The sequence below is a fragment of the Dipodomys ordii genome, unplaced genomic scaffold (assembly GCF_000151885.1).
Source record: "Dipodomys ordii isolate 6190 unplaced genomic scaffold, Dord_2.0 Scaffold117, whole genome shotgun sequence".
Lineage (NCBI taxonomy): Eukaryota > Metazoa > Chordata > Mammalia > Rodentia > Heteromyidae > Dipodomys > Dipodomys ordii.
In genome coordinates this window covers 4,772,542-4,793,602 of record NW_012267333.1, presented here as the reverse complement: position 1 = coordinate 4,793,602, position 21,061 = coordinate 4,772,542, and the positions used below count along the sequence as shown (strand labels likewise).

Sequence of the window (21,061 nt, the reverse complement as noted above, 5' to 3'; positions counted from 1 at the left end):
GATTGGGATTGGGGGGGAGGGGGGAGGCTGGGAAGGGATGTGAAGGGTAAATAAAGGAGGAGGATGCAATGCTTGGTAAAAAATGTACGCATTATCCTGCCCATGTAATTGTAACCCCTCTGTACAGTATGTTCACAAATAAAATTAAATTAAATTAAAAAAAATTACTCAAAGAAACAATTGCCCAATAAATAAGTGGGCTAAAGACTTAAAGACAAACTTCTCTGAAGAGGAAAGAAGGATGGCCAATAGACACATGAAGAAATGCTCAGCCTCTCTAGCCATAAAAGAAATGCAAATCAAAAAAAACATTGAGATTACCACCTCACCCCAGTTAGAATGGCTATAATCTAGAATTCTAATAACAACAGATGCTAGAGGGGATGTAGACATAAGGGAACCTTACTGCATTGTTGATGGGAGTGTAAACATGTTCAACCAGTATGGAGGTTCCTCAAAAGATTCCACATAGAGATCCCCTGTGACCCAGCAATCCCACTTTTGGGCATTTACCCAATTGATCACAAACAAGACCATACTAAAGCTACTAGCCCAACTATGTTTATTGGAGTATTATTTACCATAGCTAACCAAACCAGATGACCTGCAGTAGATGAATGGATCAAGAAAATGTGGTATATATACACACTGGAGTTCTATGCCTCCATCAAAAAGAGTGACATTGCCCCTTTTGTTAGGAAATGGAAAGATTTTGAAAAAAATATATTAAGTGAAGTAAGCCAGGTCCAAAGAAACATAGGTTCCATGGTTTCCCTTATTTGCAATAACTTGTATTTGTCTGAGACAAACAGAAATGGTCAGAGAAGTTGATGTTAGGCAAAAAGAACTCCAAGATAAGGACTCAAAGGTTTTTTTTCTTTGTTGCTATTGTTTCTAACATATTTATAACATATTTCTTTGTTGCTTTGTATGTCCCTTCCCCACATCATAACCTCTGTTTTCACTGTATTTGATGTTGGTGAAATTTGGGGAGAGGAAGGGAAAAAAAACCAAATTGTTTAAATAGGGATACAGGTGGATCCATTGCAACAATCAGACGTACAAGACGTTATGTTGAAAAACGAACTTTACAACTTTGGTGCTGAGGGGTTGCCGGGAGAAGGACAGGGGTGGGGGATAGGGAGATGGGAAGGGGTGGTAAGGGGAAACAAAGGAGGAGGCAATAATGCTTGATAAGAAATGTACTCATTACCTTGCTCATGTAATTGTAACCCCTCTGTACAGTATTTTCACAATAAAAAAAACATACAAAAAAAGAAAAATACTTCCCAGCAAGAATGACTGATCAGACAGCCAACTGCCTTCAAGTAATTAAAGGCCTCAGAATGTGAAATAATAACTAGAGAGCAATGCTGTCGAGGCTGGATACTCTTTATTTTGTAAATAATACATCACTAACAAAAATATATTCATTGGAAGGTCAAGGGTTTAAGACAAATACCATATGCATATTTTTAAAATAGTACTTCACAAATTACATGATAATAATTTTACTTCTTGAGAAACATCTATGTGAAAAAGTAAAGCCTTTAGTTCTTGAGTTTCCATTCTTGAACTAATGCCAAGTAATCTTCCTGTAAACTTGGCCCCTGAGAATGGCACATTGTTGCCTGGTTGTCCATGAACTCTAAATAAGTTAGCCTGGAACTAACTAGTGTAAAAGAAGGAAGACATACTGTCTTACAGATATTCATGCAACCATTTTGGAATTTTTCTGAGGCAGACCTTCCTGGTAAAATTTCCACTTATTCAACTTGAACAAAATTTGTATAGTGATTTAATTTTCATTACAAATAAAAAATAAATATTCAAAAAATAAAAATAGCTTTTAAAATATGAATTAAGTGTCACATTGTAAATAATTTCTGACCCTAAAAGAGTTTCATATTCTATTTCTGAAACAAATTGGGGTTGATGAATTCTGTGATGTTGGAGGAATACTTTGGCTCCCAGTGTTAGTGTTACACTGTAAAATTGGAGAGATTTATCAGGTGGAAGACTCAGTGCTTTGCTGAGAAAAATAAATGTCCACCTAGTGTTTGTGTCTTACCTAAAGTAATGTGAGAATTTGCAGTTACATACATAGAGAGTTGATCGAATTAGAGTCTAAGATGTCCATGATTTAAAAACAGGATTTTGGAAGAAATTTTATTTAAAGGTTCAATGTAAGAAAATGTGGTATAATCTGGAAAGGGATAGATAAGTGTGGCATACAAATATAATACACTTCATAGAATAGGTAAAGTGAGCTTAATTTGTAGCTAACCTAGAAAACTAAGGAACAACATGTGAGAAATTAAACATTGTTGTAACATTCTTTAATCTCCTTTTTGTTCAGCTTTGCAGAAATAGCTATCAACTGGAATAGAACATCCTCACCTTGGGGTGTGGAGTCCACGTAAAAGGCACCATGTGTATTTACAACAACTTCAGATAAGACATTTAAACCTTTCCATATTTATAACACATTATAATAATAGTGTGCTTGGTAAAAAACCCTTTATGGAGATTAAATATGGTAACTCTGGTAATCCCTGGGAAGTTTAGATTCCTTCTAAATAAAAAAGATACTATTTTATATAGCATATCCAAATGTCTCTTTGTGTCAAAAACTCTTTGTGACAACTGATTTTTGTTAAAAAATAATGAAGATTTATTTTCATTTTGAGACAAATTAATTATAAAGTGATAGTGGTTTTGTCCAGGTGTGGTGGGCCATGTATGTAATTCCAGCTACCTGTAATGCTGAGATCTGAGGATCTTTGTTCAAAGCCATCCTGGGCAGGAAAGACTTTGAAACACTTTTATCTCCAATTAACTATCAAAAGCCAGCAGTGAAGTTATGGTTCAAGTGTAAGAGTACTAGCCTTGAGCACGAAAGGTCAAGAACAGCACCTAAGCCATAAATTCAAGCACCTGGATTGGCAAATACATAAACACACCCATGAATAATGGACACTTTATAGATTAAAATTTTTGAAGTAATTACTGCTAAAACCTGAATAGTTTCACAATAGTTAACATTTGCCCATTATGTATTCTTGGAATAACACCAACATGCCCTACTTCATCCTTGTGGGATTAACAGAGTCTCGAGAAATGCAGCTGGTCCTCTCTCTGCTCTTTGTCCTGATCTACATGATTTCTGTGGTGGGTAACCTAGCTGGATCACCAGCTTCACACTTTTTTTTTCCTCACTCACCTTTCATTCCTTGATCTATGTTATTCAAATGTCATCACACCTAAAACCTTAGTGAACTTACTGACTTCCTCCAAGAACATTTTCTTCGTGGGCTGTTTCACTCAGTTGTACTTTTTCGTTCTGCTTAGTGCTACAGAATTTTTTATCCTCGCTTCCATGGCCTATGATCGCTACATAGCCATCTGCAACCCTTTGCACTATCAAGTAATTACGTCACCAAGACTCTGCCGAGCCCTGCTCACTGGGTCCTATATGGTTGGCTTTCTGGATGCTACTGTCAATAATTTTTTCATGCAGACAACATTTCTGCAACTCCAACAAAATTCATCACTTTTTCTGTGACGCATCCCCGATTTTAGTCCTGTCCTGCAATGACACCTACGGCACTGAGATGATGATAATGCTCCTTGGTGGTTCCTCGATAATAATATCACTTATCATAATATGTGTGTCCTAGGTCTGGATTCTCTTGACTATTCTGAAAATCACTTCCACTTCAGGAAGACAGAAAGCCTTCTCCACCTGTGCCTCCCATCTCCTTGGAGTCACTATCTTCTATGGCACCATCATTTTTACTTATTTAAAACCCAAGAAGTCCTGGTCGCTGGGAAAGGACCAAGTGGCTTCTGTGTTTTATACTATTGCCATTCCCATGCTAACCCACTCATTTATAGTCTGAGAAATAAGGAAGTGAAAAACGCTTTCATTAGGGTCATGCAGAAAAGAGGAGGGTTCAGACAATTAAAATAACAGATGCTAAACATTTTAACTTATCTTTTGTTTTTGTCTTGTTTGGGCTTTTCTGTGGCCTCTCTCTAAAAGCAACAGAATTCTTTTAATTTTTCTGAAGCCATGCTTTCCTGCACAAATGCATTTTTAAAGATTGCCTTGGAGTATGGTTATAAGAGTCGATACTGTAATTTGAAATCATGAAAAATGTATCAAGTATATGACCTCTATATATGATGTTTTAAACTAATGTTTAAAACATGAAATCCCAGGAGTTCTACTGATTTAAAGTATTTTGTTTTGACAAAGATAAATTTGTAGCACAAATTGTGTGATTTATACCAATTATTTGCAATTGAATTTATTCACAAACAGAAAATAAGATAAAAAGAAAGCATCTGGCAGTGCCAAAATCTGATTTTAGAATTAATTGTTGAAGTAACATTAAGACATTGTGCATATATTTGAAGAAAACTTGGAAAATATTGAAATTGGCTTCATAAAAAGAAGCAATTCACTTAAAATCTGATGCTTAATAATTTTGTTTTTGTTTGCTTTGTCAATGAAAGATGCTAATGAACATGTTCTCAATGTTGGGAAAAATCCAGAGGCATGGAATACATTAGACCCAGAATAGGTTAAATGTATAAAGTTAATTATACCCATGCCTTTAATAACTCGTATATATTTATCTGCTAAATATTTGAAATCTGTGCCTATCTGTCTTATGTCAAAGAATTTAATGAACTGCTTCATTGCATTTTATCAGATTCCTTTCAGTTTATAATACTCTACGATACGTAATACTTGACTCACTTAAAATTTAATAAAATGTATAGGGCAAAGAATTGACAATAAATTAGGTTTGCCACATCCCATGATTGTGCTATCTGGACAAGTTATAAAATGTCCTTTATTTTTAATTATGTTCTCCATATGATGAAAGGAGAGCTTGTATTTTTCACTAGTGAAGGTTATAACCATCCTCTTTTCTTTCTCTGGTCTTCCCTCACTCCTTCCTTTCTTGAAAAGTGTCATCCCTCCCTTTGCTTTCTTGCAGTTTATCTTTCCTGTACCCACCCACAAGTAATATACTACTCTTGGCATTCATGCAGAGTGAGACCAAAGGTGGATATTCTTAGTAGAGGATCACTAATTCTCAGTAGCTCTGTGGATATGATCCTATAAACTAATATTTTTCAAAATGAACTTCAAGGAATAGCAAAAGAGGGCTTTTGTTTGTTTGTTGCTGTTTTGGTTCCTTCCTTTTTGTCTTGTTTGTTGGTTTTTCTTTGGTAGGTTTGGGATGGTGGCACAGAACTTGTAGGACAAATGGTGAACAAATGCAGCAATGCTACTCATTGGACACTATGTTGAAAATTATTGGATTATTTCTTATTGATCCTGTCTCTCAAGTACCCTTCAAATGAGTTTCTTTTTTATAATCTTTACTGCTTCTGTCTCTGTTCATTTGTCCATTTTCATCGAATCCTAACTATCGATACAGCCTTTCACATAAACATGTTCCTTTGATCAACTCCTTCAATATATCTCCAAGAGTAAAGTTCTTAATGCACATAATTCCTTAAAACCCTCGACTATCCTAATTGCAATAATTTATTTGTCTTCTTTTACTTTAGGATGTTACTTCCATTCATAAGGCCCTTCGTTTCAAGATTACAGACATGTTTAACTAAGAGTTATACATAACTGTCTATAGTCTGGTTATTAATAATAAACTTCCTGCTTTTGGCACTTCCATGGAAATAATTATTTGCTTCTTTTGGTGTGTATTCATCAGACTGTTTAACGTACTTCTCCTTCACATAAAAGAATCACATTCAATGACTAAGAGAGTTGCTCTCTACAAATACTTTTATTCATAATGCCCTTGAAAAAAATGATTTTTTCTGCCATTGTTCTATCATTGTCTTTTCCATTGTGAAAATGTATTAAAATATTATTTTTACTTCTGAATTCACATCTGAATTAATATTTACAAATATAAAGGAAATGATGGCCACATCTAATTAAACTTCAATATCCCAAATGCATAGGAAAGTTTCTATGGCATAATTGATGTTTGACACATTTGTTGAAAGAATTTGTGAGTTAATTTTTTCGTGCAATTGTTTTCTATCATTTGAAGTGTATTTGATATTTTAAAAATGAATGAAGAAAAATGTATTCATTTTCTGTTGCAAATGAATTGCTATTGAAAAAAGACTTTCAACAGTACTTTGTGATGGATATATATGTATTAAATGGTAATACAAATACAAATATATCTACTAATACAAATACAAATATCTAGTAATATGGTAATTATCTTTGTAAGTTCCATGTGAAACATGATAAAGTATAAATAATAAAGTTATGATACTAATAAAACTGATTTTTGAGGACAATATACAAATAAAATTTGCTTATCTACAATGTCTCATGTATTTGAAATCCATACTTTTTTCTAGAATATTACTTCTGGTTTCATCCCAACTATATTATTGTTTACTGTGATTTTTCTCTTTTTAAATGAGAAAACAAAAATGCAAATCATCAAAAATGTGGAAATCCTTCTATTAAAAATTAATAAAAATATATACTATATTATATAAAAACATTCCTATTAAAGGTTTGTCTCTGCTCCAAAAAGGGGAGCAGGTCAACAGATTGTGATTCATTGAGTGTTGTAGAGTAATTCAGCAGTCTTAACAAATATCCACTAATGGTCTGTGAATGAGACCCATACATATCTCTGATTCCCAATGGTCTGGTTAACAAAACTTGCTGCCATTTGTTGCAGAATTCTGGCATGAATCAATACATATTGTCTCTCTCTCTCTGAACACACACACACACACACACACACACACACACACACACACACATACTAGATCAACGTCCATTTCACATTTGGAAAAAAATCTACATACAGCAACTTTGTGCAAGGTGATTATCTTCAATAAACTTATGTCACCAAGGAAACAATGACTTAGAAAATTATATATTTTGCTAATTGGTCTTAAGCTCAGTTGGTCACATAATTTGACCCTAGATTTTGAAACTATAAAATTTTCCTTTCTCAGAACAATTAAAACTTTGATTAAAAAAGCAATGTCCATGTAAAAATTCATTAAATGTAGAATATATGAAATGATGTTTCTCTATTTATTTCAGTAGGTTGTCTTTTGAAAACCTGGGATATAAGCACATCTTTTTTTCAAAAAATAATTTTCTTTTTTTAATAATTTTTATTGTAAAAATGCTGTACAAAGGAGTTACAATTACATTACTAAAGGAATGAGTACATTTCCTATCGAGCATTGTTACCTTCTTTGTTTTCCCCTACCATCCCTTCCCTCCCCACCTCTCCAACTCCCTCCTCCCAGCCTAAGTTGTAAAGTTCATTTTCAACATAGTGTCTTGTATATCTCATTGTTACAATGGGTCATCCTGTATCCTTATTTCATCATTTTGTTATTTCCCTTCCCCTCCCCCAATTAGAAAAATGTACATACAAGTTGCAGGGCACCAGAGTCAAATACAGTGAAAACAGGGGTTATACCTTGGGGAAGAACATACAAAAGGAACAAAAAAAATCACATAGTACATTTTAAATATGTTAAGAACAATTACAAGAAAGAATAATAGGAAATAGCTTTGGTGATGAGTTCAGACAAGAAGTTTTTAGTCTGATTCTCACTTAATGCCTTTTCAGATTCTCCTTTGGTTTCCTCCTGCTACGGACGATACAGACAGATGCTGGATGGTACACAACTAGTCCAGAAAGGAGAGGCCCCCAGGCATGTGAAAGCTGGGGAGCACTGTATACACTATCTGAATGAGGGGTCACCAAGTTCGGTTGTGATGTTCACCAAGTGTCAGCATGACACAAGTTATTTCTCATTACAAATTTCTCAATGTGAAGTGAACATAGATATTAAATATACAGCACAATAATAATTATGCAAGTCTTCATGAATATGTATATATATTATATCCAAATTAGTACTTTGTGTACATTATGAAATGACTGTCAAAATGCAATTATAATTTAAAATGACTCTCAGATTTCTCTGAATTTTGTTGTACTACATAACTTATAACAAACATGTTCTATCCATTACATAATTGTACTTTTCCTTATGTAATTTTTCATGTTAATATGTAAAATTTTCACCTTATACTAACAGTCACAAAGTCAATACATATGTTAAAACTTTATAATTACAAGTCTTACTTTAGTATACACGCACACACACACACACAAACACACACACACATATAATGAAGTCATCGTCTATAGGAAAGGGTGATCATGTTCTTCATTTTGTAACCAGATAGAAAAAAACAATGTTTTACACATATAGTCTTTGAACTTCTGTGTTTGAATACATGCCAACTAATTTTTTTTCTGGAAATTGGTACTGAGAATGACACAGTGTTGCACAATTCTCCAAGCCCTTTAAATGAGGTGCCCTGCAGCTAACATGCTGGGAGAAGAGGAAACCATTGCTCTACAGAAAACCAAAGTACTTGTTTGGGATTTTTTGACAAAGACTTTCCAAGTATACTTTTGATTAAACCAACCAAAGCAAATTTTAGAGTGGTTTAATTTACCACAGAAGGAAAGAAAAACTAAATTCAAACTAAAAAAATGTTCATCCATGGGAAAAGAAACGCTGCAACATCACAGAAACTTTCACCTCTCATTTTGTTAGTTTTGAGATGCAAATTGAGGATTAACATATTATATGGATGATCTTTCACAGATTCTTTAATTTTCATCATCTTTGGCTAACAGTAAGTATTCTTATAAAAACTGATCAGATAACAGTTACTTTGTTGGAACATTATTTGTAGACACATGACTTGTGCTTTATGCTAAGTGATGTCAGCATTGCTGGAAATAAAGCTGTAAACCTGATTTAGATTGTTCAAAATATGATTTTTGGAGGATATTATATGTTAAATGTTCGACTTTGGAGTATATGATGCAAGCTAGAAATTGACCATTTTGAGTGGTCTGATATAAATGGGCACTAATACAATACCATAAAGTGAAAATTTAGAATTTGACTTAATGGACATTACAAAGGAATGAATAGTTCATGTTACATTGAAATTACCTCTTCTCATCATTTACTCAGATTAATGTTCTGTTCAGATTTACAGAAATAATTATTAAATGAAATCCACTGGTAAGTTCATGCTTTTTCTTGTCAAAGATCTAAGATTAGAATCAACATCCACATAAAATGAATGCAGATAAAGTTATTTAAAGTTTCTCTTGATTTTCCACATCCAGAATATTAGAAACATAAAGGCACAAATGGTCTACCCTTTGTGCAGGCTGAAAGTCTTCTCCTTGAAAGACAACATTTGAAACAATTTCTGAATCTTTCTCCTTAGGAAATATGTTACTATTTACGTTCTGAATCAAGTGTCAGTTTGCCTATATGCAAAGTCATTGATAGTTACTCCAAGCATAAATTTATTATCAATTTTGAGAAAACCAAAATTAATTCTTAAAAGGAATACTGAACTGTCCATAGATTAAAATTTCTTGAAGTTATTTATGCTGTCAACTCTCATTTCTCAATAGTTAACCTTAGCCATTATGAATTCCTGGAATAACACAAATGTGCACTACTTCATCCTTGTGGGATTGACCGATTCTGGGGAGATCCAACTGGTCCTCTCTCTGCTCTTTCTTCTGATCTACCTGATTTCTGAGCTGGGTAACCTAGGTATGATATTGATCATTTGTCTGGATCACCAGCTTCACACACCTATGTATTTTTTCCTCACTCACCTTTCATTCCTTGACCTATGTTATTCAAATGTCATCACACCTAAAACCTTAGTGAACTTGTTGACTTCCTCCAAGAGCATTTCCTTCATGGGCTGTTTCACTCAAATGTACTTTTTAGTTCTGCTTAGTGCTACAGAATGTTTTATCCTCTCCTCCATGGCTTATGATCGCTACATAGCTATCTGTAATCCTTTGCACTACCCAGTGATTATGTCACCAAGACTCTGCCGAGCCCTGCTCACTGGGTCCTACACGGTTGGCTTTATGGATTCCTTTGTCAACAACCTTTGTATGAGCAGCTTGAGTTTCTGCAAGTCCAACATAATCCATGACTTTTTTTGTGACCTATCCCCAATTTTAATCCTGTCCTGCAATGAGACCTATGGCACTGAGATGATGATAATGTTTCTTGCTGGGTCCACAACAATAGTCTCACTTATCATAATATGTGTGTCCTATGTGTGCATTCTGTCAACTATTCTGAAAATCACTTCCACTTCAGGAAAGCAGAAAGCCTTCTCCACCTGTGCCTCCCATCTCCTTGGGGTCACCATTTTCTATGGTACCATCATTTTTATTTATTTAAAACCCAAGAAGTCCTACTCGCTGGGAAAGGATCAAGTGGCTTCTGTGTTTTATACTATTGTCAATCCAATGCTGAACCCACTCATTTATAGTCTGAGAAACAAGGAAGTGAAAAACGCTTTCATTAGAGTCATGCAGAAAAGAGGTGTGTTCAGACAAATAAAATAACAGTGATGCTAAGCATTTAAATTTATCTTTTGTTTTTGTCTTTTTGGGCAGGTCTGTGGCCTCTCTAAAAATTTATACAAGTATTTGTCTTTTAATTTTTTTCCTGCAAAACTGTACTCTTAAATTTTACCAGGAGTAGGTTTATGGAAGTCCACACTACAATTTGAAACTATGAAATATACTTTAAATATATGACTTCTATATATGCTTTTAAAAGGGCAACTAATGTTTTAAAAATGAAATCCAAAGAGTTCTACAGCTTTAAAGTACTTTCTTTTGGCAACGATAAATATATGGCACACATTGTATGATTTGTACTAATTATTTTCAGTTAACTTAATTCAAAAAACAAAAAGATAAAAAGAAAACATCTGTTAGTATCCAAATTTGATTTTAGAATAAACTGTTGAAACCTTAAGGCAAGGTTTATTTATTTATAGGAAACTTGAAAAATATTGAAATTATTTTTATAAAAAGAATCAATTCACTTAAAATCTAATGCTTAGTACTTTTCTTTTTGTTTGTTTTTTCAATTAAATCTGTGAATGAACATGTTCTCAATATTTGGGCAAAATCGAGAATCATGGAATACTTTAGACCCAGACTAGGCTAAATTTATGAAGTTTGTTAAACAGATGCCTTTAATAACTCGTATGTGTGTATTTGCTAAATGTATGAACTATATGCGTATATGTCTTATATCAAACACTTTGGTGAACTGCTTTATTGCATTTTATCAGAATTCTTCCATTTTGTAATATTCTAAGATACATAAAAGTTGACTCACTGAAGAACATTAAGTAATGTATAAAGCAAAGAATTTGTAATGAATTAGCTTTGCCTCCCATAAATTTGTCTTTGTGAATTCAAAATTTTCCTTTATTTTTAATTATTATATAGAATACATATTTAATTGTAATATATTTAATTAAGCATTTTAATTACTAATATATTATGAATTTAGATCACTATTAAAGGTTATAAAGGTCCTCTCTTCTTTCTCTAGTCTTCCCTCTTTCCTTCCTTTCCCATCTTCCCTCCCCTCCTTCCTTCCTGCCTTCCTTCTATTCTCGTTCTGGCCCCTCCCTTCACCCTGGTTATTCTGGTTTTGAATACCAGGACACTGTGTTTGTTAGGTACTCTACCACTTCATCACCATCATTTTCCAGACCGATTTCTATACTTGTATTAGTATTCCAAGATAATATGTTTTGTTACTATCATACTAATCAAGCACTTAAAAAGAGTCAATCCAGATTTGCTTCTTTTCCTTGACAAAATATAGATTGGATCAGTTCTTTGCTTATATTTATATATAATTTATTAATATTGTATGTAATTATTGTTATTATAAAGATGATATACAGATGGGCTATCGTTATATAGTTATATAGTTACACACACACACACACACACTCACACACACACACATATATATTAAATACATTTAGATGTGGACAGTATTGCCCCTTCCCTTGCTCTCTGTTTTTACTTCCCATCTCCATTCACAAGTTATATAGTTCCCTAGACATTCATACAGAGTGATTTCAAAGGTGTATATTCTTTGGAGAGGATCTCAAAGGCTTAATAGCTATGTACATCTTATCATATAAAATAATGTTCATCTGGGCTGGGAAGTAGGCTCAGTGGTAGAGTGCTTACCTTGCATGCATGAGGTCCTGGGTCCAATTCCTCAGCACCACATAAGCAGAAAAAGATCGAAGGGGTACTGTGGCTCAAGTGGTAGAGTGCTAACCTTGAGCTGAAGAGAGAGCTGAGGGACAGCATCCAGGCCCAGAGTTCAGGCCCCATGAATGGCCAAAAACAAAAATTTATCAAAATGAACTTTAGCAAATGGAAACAAGTTTTTGTTGCTATTTTTTTCTCCTTTTATCTTGTTTGTTGGTTTGTCTTTGGGAGGGTTGGGTTAGGGGGACAGAAACAGTTGGGTTAATCGTGAAAGAATGAAGCAGACACTAGACACTATGTCAAAAATTATTGGATTATTTCTTATTGATTCTGTCTCTCAAGTACCCTTCAAAGGCATTTTTTCTCTTATAATCTTCACTGCTTCTGTCTCTGTTATTTTCTCTAATTCTAACAATTGACGCAGCTTTGCACATTAACATGTTCCCCTGACCAACACCTTCAATATCTGTCCAAGAGCAAAGTTCTTAATTCACTTACTTCCTTAAAACAACTGACTCTTCAGATAATTAGGATAGTTACTTTGGCTTCTTTTACTTTAGGATGTTACATTCACTCATACTATCCTTCCTTTCAAGATTATAGACTTTTTAACTAACAGCTACAGACAACTGTCTATAGAATGATTGTTCATAATAAACTTTTTGTTTTGGTCAGTATCATGTAAATGATTGCTTGCTTTTTCTGGTGTGTATTCATCATAATGTTTAAGGTACTTTTCCTTCCAAAAAAAGACTCACATTCAATGACTAGGAGAGTTCCTCTTCCTAAAGACTGGTATTCAGAATGCCCTTGAAAAAAATGGGTTTTATCTGCCATTGTTCTAACATTATCTTTTCCATTGTGAAAATGCATTAAAATATTATTTTCAGTTCTGAATTCACATCGGTATAAGTTTTTACCCTTCTAAGGAAATGGTGACTACATCTCATTAAACTTTAATATCCCAAATTCATAAGAAAGTGTCTAGGCATAGTTGGTGTTTGACACATTATTGAAAGAATTTGTGAGTTAATATGTAAAATGAACGTGTGAGTTAATTTTTTCATCATGTCAAGCTTATTTGATATTAAAATGGATAAAAAAGTGGTATTTGTTTTCTATTGCAAATTACAGATTTTGGAAAAATACTTTCAATAATACTTTGTGATGGACATGGAAGAATTGGATGGTGACAAAATATCTAATAAGATGACAATTCCATGTGAAACATGATAAGGCATAAAGAGTAAACATAGTTATGATTTTAAGAAACATGATAATGCATAAATAGTAAAACATAGTTACGATTTTAAGAAAACTGATGTTTGAAGACAATATTTATATAAATAAAAAATTGTCTATTCTATAATGTCTCATATTAATGTGTACTTGAAATACATACTTTATCCTAGAATATTACTTCTGGTTTCATTCAAAGTAAATATATCATTATCTATTTTGTTTTTTTTTTAGTAAGAAAGCAAAAATGTGATTCACCAAAATGTTAATATCCATTATGTATGTATATATACATATATATAATCATTCCTATTAAAGATTTGATTCTCCTGCACAAGGAGAGCAAGTCAACATATTGTGATTCATTACCTATTGTAGAATAATTCAGCAGCCTAGACAAGTATCCACGAAACAGCTATGGGATTACAGCTATTCATGTCTCTGATTTCCAATAGTCAGGTTAACAGAACTTGCTACCATTTGTTGTAGACTTATGGCATGAATCAAGACAGATGGATAGCACTGATTCCTACCATCCCTTATGAAAACTGACATCAGAAAACATTAGTTTGTGAAAGTAACACACAGGGTCTTCCATTTCTACCCCGAAGGTGGCTCAGAGCCTTATCCCTTCAGAACTTTTAAGCAATGGTTACTGTAGAAGTCGAACACAGTTAGTCACTGAAGATACATTACCCCAGCATTGATTTAACTTATACAACCACTTCACTACCCACTATTCACACACAAAAAAATGCAAAGCCTGATTCTCCACAAGGAGGAGTTAAACGCAGAGCAATAGTGGCTCTCTTTCACGAGCACCTTTTTATTGGTAACAACTTTGGGTGAAATAGAAATGTATCTGGAACTATAATAAAAAAAATGTGAGAGAAAACAGTGAGTCAGCAGGAAATGTCCCAGGAAATACAGTCTCTGCCATGTACCAGCTGTGGATGGAAGCACTTCTCATTTCCAGAGAGCTTGTGACTTCCTTTCGTATCATCTCACCGTGGCACAGGATGTCCAGGAAGGACAGTGTTGGGTCAGGTGACCTGTGACTGGTACTGTGTGTGAAGTCTGTGCCTGTTTACAGACTTCCCACCTGCACTGGAGAGAGTCTTTTGGACTGGACATGCCAGGATCTGTGAGTTCACTGTGATCTTTTTGTCTGGCCCTGTGTGTGTGAAGTGTGAGTACACACCTGAGTGATTCTCCACACCATCACACCAGAATTTACATAGGAAAAGTCCTCTAGGCTTCCACTTAAAATCCTGGAGTTTCAGTGACTATGGACTGTACAGGAGATTTTTTTAAATTAGCACATATTGGTTAGACAAAAGGAAATCATTGTTATGTTTGTATAGAAGCATATAAGGTGCCTTGACAGAAGTCACTTCTCTATCAATCTAACTCCCTCAGTTAATCATGATAATCCTGAATCTCCAAAATCTGTATGTTTCATTCTTATATTATCAAACATACGTATAAATAATTTGAGTCTATTCACTCTCCTTCATTCACTTTCTTTAGGTTATATTTATGAACATTTATAACACAAGTTGACATATTTCCAGGGAGTAGAACTAATCATACAAAAATGATATAAGTACATCTATCACAGGAGTATTTATATTTTTTGCGTAATTTTTTTATTGTGAAAATACCGTATGGAAGGGTTACAATTACATAGGCAAGGTAATGAGTACATTTCTTATCAAGCATTGTTGCCTCCTCTTTTGTTTCCCCTTCCCATCCCTTCCCATCTCCCCCACACACACACCGCCAAAGTTGTAAAGTTCATTTTTCAACATAATGACTTGTACAACTCGTTGTTGCAATGGGTCCACCTGTATCCCTATTTAAATGAATTGATTTTTCCCTTCCCCTCCACAAATTATACCAACAGCACATACAGTGAAAGCAGGGTTATAACATGGGGGAGGGACATACAAAGCAACAAAGAAATCATCTTATAAATATGTTAGAAACAATCGCAAGAAGCAAAAAAATTTGAATACTTATCTTGGGGTTCATTTCACCTAACATCAACTTATCTGACCTTTTCTTCTTGACTCAGATATATACTAGTTATTGCAAATAAGGGAAAGCATGGGACCTATGTTTCTTTGGGCCTGGCTTACTTCACTTAATATAAGTTTTTCCAAGTCTTTCCATTTCCTAACAAATGGGGTAAGGTTATTCTTTCTGATGGAGGCATAGAATTCCATTGTGTATATATACCACATTTTCTTTATCCATTCATCTACTGAGGGGCTCTGGGTTGGTTCCATATCTTAGCTATCGTAAATAATGCTGCAATAAACATAGTGTGCTGGTAGCTTTAGTATGGTCTTGTTTGTGATTATTTCAGTAAATGCCCAAAAGTGGGATTGCTGGGTCATAGGGGAACTCTATGTGGAGTCTTTTGAGGAACCTCCATACTGCTTTCCAAAGTGGTTGAACAAGTTTACACTCCCACCAATAATGCGGTAGGGTTCTCTTCTGTCCACATCCCCTCCAGCATCTGTTGTTATTAGAGTTCTTGATTATAGCCTTCTAACTGGGGTGAGATAGTTTCTCAATGTTGTTTTGATTTGCATTTCTTCTTTTATGGCTAGGGAGGCTGAGCATTTCTTCATGTGTCTATTGGCCATCCTTCTTTCCTCTTGGGACATTTTCTCATTAAGTATGACCCATATTTTAAAATCAACATGGTCTCCCTATGAATGATAAACTGATAACATTGTTACATACTGGCATAATATGCAATAAATCTATGAAAATATAATAGATAATGTTTCTTTCTCTAACACACACACACACACACTCAAAACTAGATCAATATCCATTTTACGTTTGGAAAAATATCTAAATACAGAAAATTTGTTCAAGGTGACTTCCTTCATCAACCTTTATGTCACCAAGGAAATAATGACTTAGAAAACCATATATTTAACTCATTTATCTTAAGCTCAGCTGGTCACATAGTCTGAACAAGGATTTTGAAACTACAAATTTTTCTGTCTTAGAAAAACTACAACTTTGATTAAAAATCAATGTCCTTGTAAAAATTCAGCAGATATAGAGTACATAAAGTAATATTTTTCTATTTACTTCAATAGGTTTTCTTTTGAAAATCTGGGATACAAGCACATTTTTTTAATCAAATACTGATTTTTCATATGGTTAGGTAATGGCTTTTATGATGAGTTCAAATAAGAAATATTTAGTCTGATTCTCACTTCAAATGTGATTCTCACATTTTCATGTTCTCCTTTGGTTTCCTCATCTTGGACAAAATAATACTAAGTGAAACATTTCCAATTCATTATTGTTATTTTAATTCCTCTCACGCTTTTAGGGAAATAGCTACCTGTTTATATGCAACCAGATAGATGGGGCTTTGCCAGTATGTTATTGACAAATTTGCCAGGGTTGCTTTATCATTTTCTCGCAAATGTTCTTTCATGAATAATCAAGTCCACTTTCACAGTGAACCATAGTGCACAGGTAGTACATACAGAGGCAGGCAGGACAAAACCAGTGCAGAAAGGAGAGAGCCCAGAGTCTTGTGGAGCTGAATAATTAGTGTGGTTCCTGAGAGCTGGGGAGGAATCTGTGCACTGACTGAGTGAGGGGTCACCAAGAGAGGTTGTGACGTTCACCAGATGTCCTCATGACACAAGTGGCCTCATATTAAAATTTTCTCCCATTGAAATGAGCATATTAAATATGCAGCAGAATATTAATTATGCAATTCTTCAAGAATATATAGAATATCCAAACAAGCACTTTTTGCACATTATGAAATGATTGACAAAGTTGCAATTGTAAAATAAAATGACTCATGAATTTCTCTGAATTTAATTGTACTCCATAATTTAATACACATGTACTATACATGACATAATTGTACTATTCAATATGTAATTTTTCATGTTTACATTTAAAAATTCGTCTTTATAGTGACAGTCACAAAGTAAATATTTATGCTAAAGCTTTCTAATGATTACCAGTGTTACTTTAATATATATATATATATATATTATTTTATGTAGGCATCCTCATTAGGAAAAGATAATCATGTTCTTCATTTTGTAACCAGATAGAAAAGGCAACATTTTATACATTATAAAAGAAATTACTTGGCATGTGTTCAAAGACAAAAGTTGCAACTTTTGTCTTTGAACACATGCCAAGTAATTTCTTTTTTTGCTGGAAATTGGTCCCTGAGAATGACACAGTGTTGCACAATTCTCCAAGCCCTTTAAATGAAGTGCCCTGCAGCCAGCATACTGGGAGAGGCTGTAACCACTGCTCTGTAGAAAACCAAAGTACTTGTTAAGTGTTCTTTTGAGGCAGACCTAACCAGTATACTTAGGATTAAGTCAACCAGAACACATTTTTTAGAATGATTTAATTTATCACAGATGAAAAGAAATAGTACATTCAAAATACAAAAATATGTATACATGAAATAACAAATGCTGCTGTATCATAGAATCATTCATCTTTTATAATACATTTTATTAGTTCTGAGAGGCAAATTGTGGATTAACATTTATGGACAATCTCTAATGAAATCTTTTCAACATTTTGGGTTCACAGTAAGTATTCTTATAAAAACTGTAAAATCAGATCACTTAACAGTCGCTTTGTTGGAACATTACTTATAGACATAAGACTTGTGCCTTATGTTAAGTGGTATCAGCATTGCTTGAAACAAAACTGCAGACATGATCTAGATTGATCAAAATACAACTTTTGGGAAAAATTATATGTTACTTTGGAGTATATGATGCAAGGTAGAAATTGACTTGTATGAGTGGTATGGTATAAATGTGCACTAATACAATACCATAAAGTGAAAATCTGGAATTGGACTTTATCAACATTGCAAACAAATGAACAGTACATGATTCACTGAGTCTCCTCTCAAATTTACTCGGACAAATGTTCTGTTTAGATTTACAGAAATAATTATTAAGTGAAATACATTGGTAAGACCATGCTGCTTCATGTCAAAGACTTAAGACTAGAATCAACATCCAAATACAATTAATTCAAATAAAGTTATTTAAAGTTTCGCTTAATTCCCCAAATCTAGGATACTGGAAACATAAAAGCACCACTGGTCTACCACTTGTGCAGGCTGAAAATCTCCTTCGTCAAAGATAACACTTGGAGAAATTTCAGAAACTCTCTCTTTAAGAAATATCTTAAGATTTATATTCTGTATTCAAACAGCAGTCTGCCTATATGCTTAGAAATTGATAGGTGAGTCAAAGCTTAAATAATTATCAATTTTGATAAAGACAAAATTAATTATTAACATGAGCACTGAACAGGTCAGAGAATAAAACTTCATGAGTTTATTTACGCTTTCACTTCTCATTTCACAATAGTTAACATTACCCCATTATGAATACCTGGAATGACACAAACCTGAGCTACTTCATCCTTACGGGATTAACGGATTCTGGAGAGGTCCAACTGGCCCTCTCTCTGCTCTTTCTCCTGATCTACCTGATTTCTGAGCTGGGTAACCTAGGTATGATAACGATCATTTGGCTGGATCACCAGCTTCACACACCTATGTATTTTTTTCTCACTCAACTTTCATTCCTTGACCTATGTTATTCAAATGTCATCACACCTAAAACCTTAGTGAACTTGCTGACTTCCTCTAAGAGCATTTCATACTTGGGCTGTTTCACTCAGTTGTACTTTTTTGTTTTGCTTAGCGCTACAGAATGCTTTCTTCTCTCCTCCATGGCCTATGATCGCTACATTGCTATCTGTAACCCTTTGCACTACCCAGTGATTATGTCACCAAAACTCTGTCACGTCCTGCTCACTGGGTCCTATATGGTTGGCCTTTTGGATTCCTTTGTCAATAACCTTTGTATGAGCAGATTGCATTTCTGCAACTCCAACATAATCCATCACTTTTTCTGTGACACATCCCCAATTTTAATCCTATCCTGCAATGACACCTATTTCATTGAGATGATGATAATGTGTCTTGCTGGTTCCACGGTATTAATCTCACTTATCATAATATGTGTGTCCTATGTGTGCATTCTGTCGACTATTCTGAAAATCAGTTCCACTTCAGGAAAGCAGAAAGCCTTCTCCACCTGTGCCTCCCATCTCCTTGGGGTCACCATTTTCTATGCCACCATCATTTTTACTTATTTAAAACCCAAGAAGTCCTACTCGCTGGGAAAGGATCAAGTGGCTTCTGTGTTTTATACTATTGTCATTCCAATGCTGAACCCACTCATTTACAGTTTGAGAAATAAGGAAGTGAAAAATGCTTTCATTAGGGTCATGCAGAAAAAAGGTGGGTTCAGGCAAATAAAATAACAGTGGTTATAAGCCTTCAAAATTATCTTTTATTTTTCTCTTTATTGGGCAGGTCTTTTGACTCTCTCTGAAAACATACAAAAATACTGATTTTGAATGTAACCAAAGCCATGTAGTCTTAAATATCACCCAGAGTGGTTTCTGTGAATCTAATCTATAATCTAGCTTGTAATATTCTAAGATGAATAATAATTGACTTACTTAAAAAATAATAAAATATATAGATCAAATAATTGACAATAAGCATTTCTGACATCCGTTTTTTTGTTATCTGGTAGAGTTGTAAAATATCCTGTATTTTGAATTATTATCACTGTATTATAAAATTAGATCTTGTATTTTCATTATTAAAGATGATAAAGGTCCTCTTTTCTTTCTCTGGCTTGCTTCCGTTATTCCCTTTCTTCCCTCCTTCCCTCTCTTCCTTCCCTCCGAATTCAGACACCCATAATTCTTTGGTTTGAATCCCAGGACACTGCATTTGTTAGGTACTCTACCATGGTATCACCTTAATTCCAAGCCTAGTTTCTATAATTGTACTAGTATTTATTCCAAGTTAATATTTTTTTACTATCACAGTAATTGAGCACTTAAAAAGTATCAACTCAGAAGTGCTTCTTCTTTTTAATTATTATTTTTTGTCAAGGTGATGTACAAGGGGTTACAGTTACATAAGTGAGGTAGAATACATTTCTTGTCAAATTGTTACCCTTCCCTCATTTTTCTCCTACTTTCCTGCCTCTTCTTCCCCCAAGTTTGTACAGATCATGTTCAATATAGTGTCTTGTGTATATTGCTGCTGCTTCGTTCCTCCCTTGTCCTATGTCTCACCATTCCCTTGCTCCCCTTCCCTTCCCTAATCAAATAAACATACACGCACTACCAGGGTACCAAAAACAAAAACAGCAACAACTGGCCATAGGGTAAAGAACATACAAAAAACATGAAATCACATAGTACTCAAAAACAACAACAAAGAAAAACTTGTGTCCATGTCTTCGAGTTCATTTCGCTTAGCATTTTCTTATATGGTCAAATATAAAATGCTATTGAGCTATTCTGCTCATGTACTAAGACTATTCTAGATGCATACTAAATATTTTATGTATGGACCTATGTTTCTTTCGGTTTGTCTTAAAATCACTTAAATTGATATTTTCCAAGTCGTTCCATTTCCTTACAAATGGGCCGTGTCTTTCCTTTTTTCTTTATTGCGAAAATACCTTACAGAGGGATTACAACTA

The 21,061-nt window shown here is 34.1% G+C and overlaps 2 protein-coding genes and 1 pseudogene across 2 annotated transcripts; all 3 read left to right on the top strand.

The window, feature by feature from the left end:
• Positions 1–3,054: 3,054 nt before the first annotated feature.
• LOC105995473 lies at positions 3,055–3,973 on the top strand (annotated as a pseudogene).
• A 5,599-nt stretch (positions 3,974–9,572) lies between these two features.
• Positions 9,573–10,520, top strand: LOC105995474 (olfactory receptor 8H1-like). Its single transcript, XM_013029190.1, has one exon. It carries the CDS (start codon positions 9,573–9,575, stop codon positions 10,518–10,520), a length of 948 nt encoding a protein of 315 aa, XP_012884644.1.
• An 8,349-nt stretch (positions 10,521–18,869) lies between these two features.
• LOC105995475 (olfactory receptor 8H1-like) lies at positions 18,870–19,817 on the top strand. Its single transcript, XM_013029191.1, has one exon. The coding sequence runs from the start codon at positions 18,870–18,872 to the stop codon at positions 19,815–19,817; it is 948 nt and encodes a 315-aa protein (XP_012884645.1).
• Positions 19,818–21,061: the final 1,244 nt, after the last annotated feature.

Excerpts from the sequence above, each read along its gene's own strand:
- LOC105995474 (XM_013029190.1), top strand. The coding sequence starts at position 9,573 with ATGAATTCCTGGAATAACACAAATGTGCACTACTTCATCCTTGTGGGA.
- LOC105995475 (XM_013029191.1), top strand. The coding sequence starts at position 18,870 with ATGAATACCTGGAATGACACAAACCTGAGCTACTTCATCCTTACGGGA.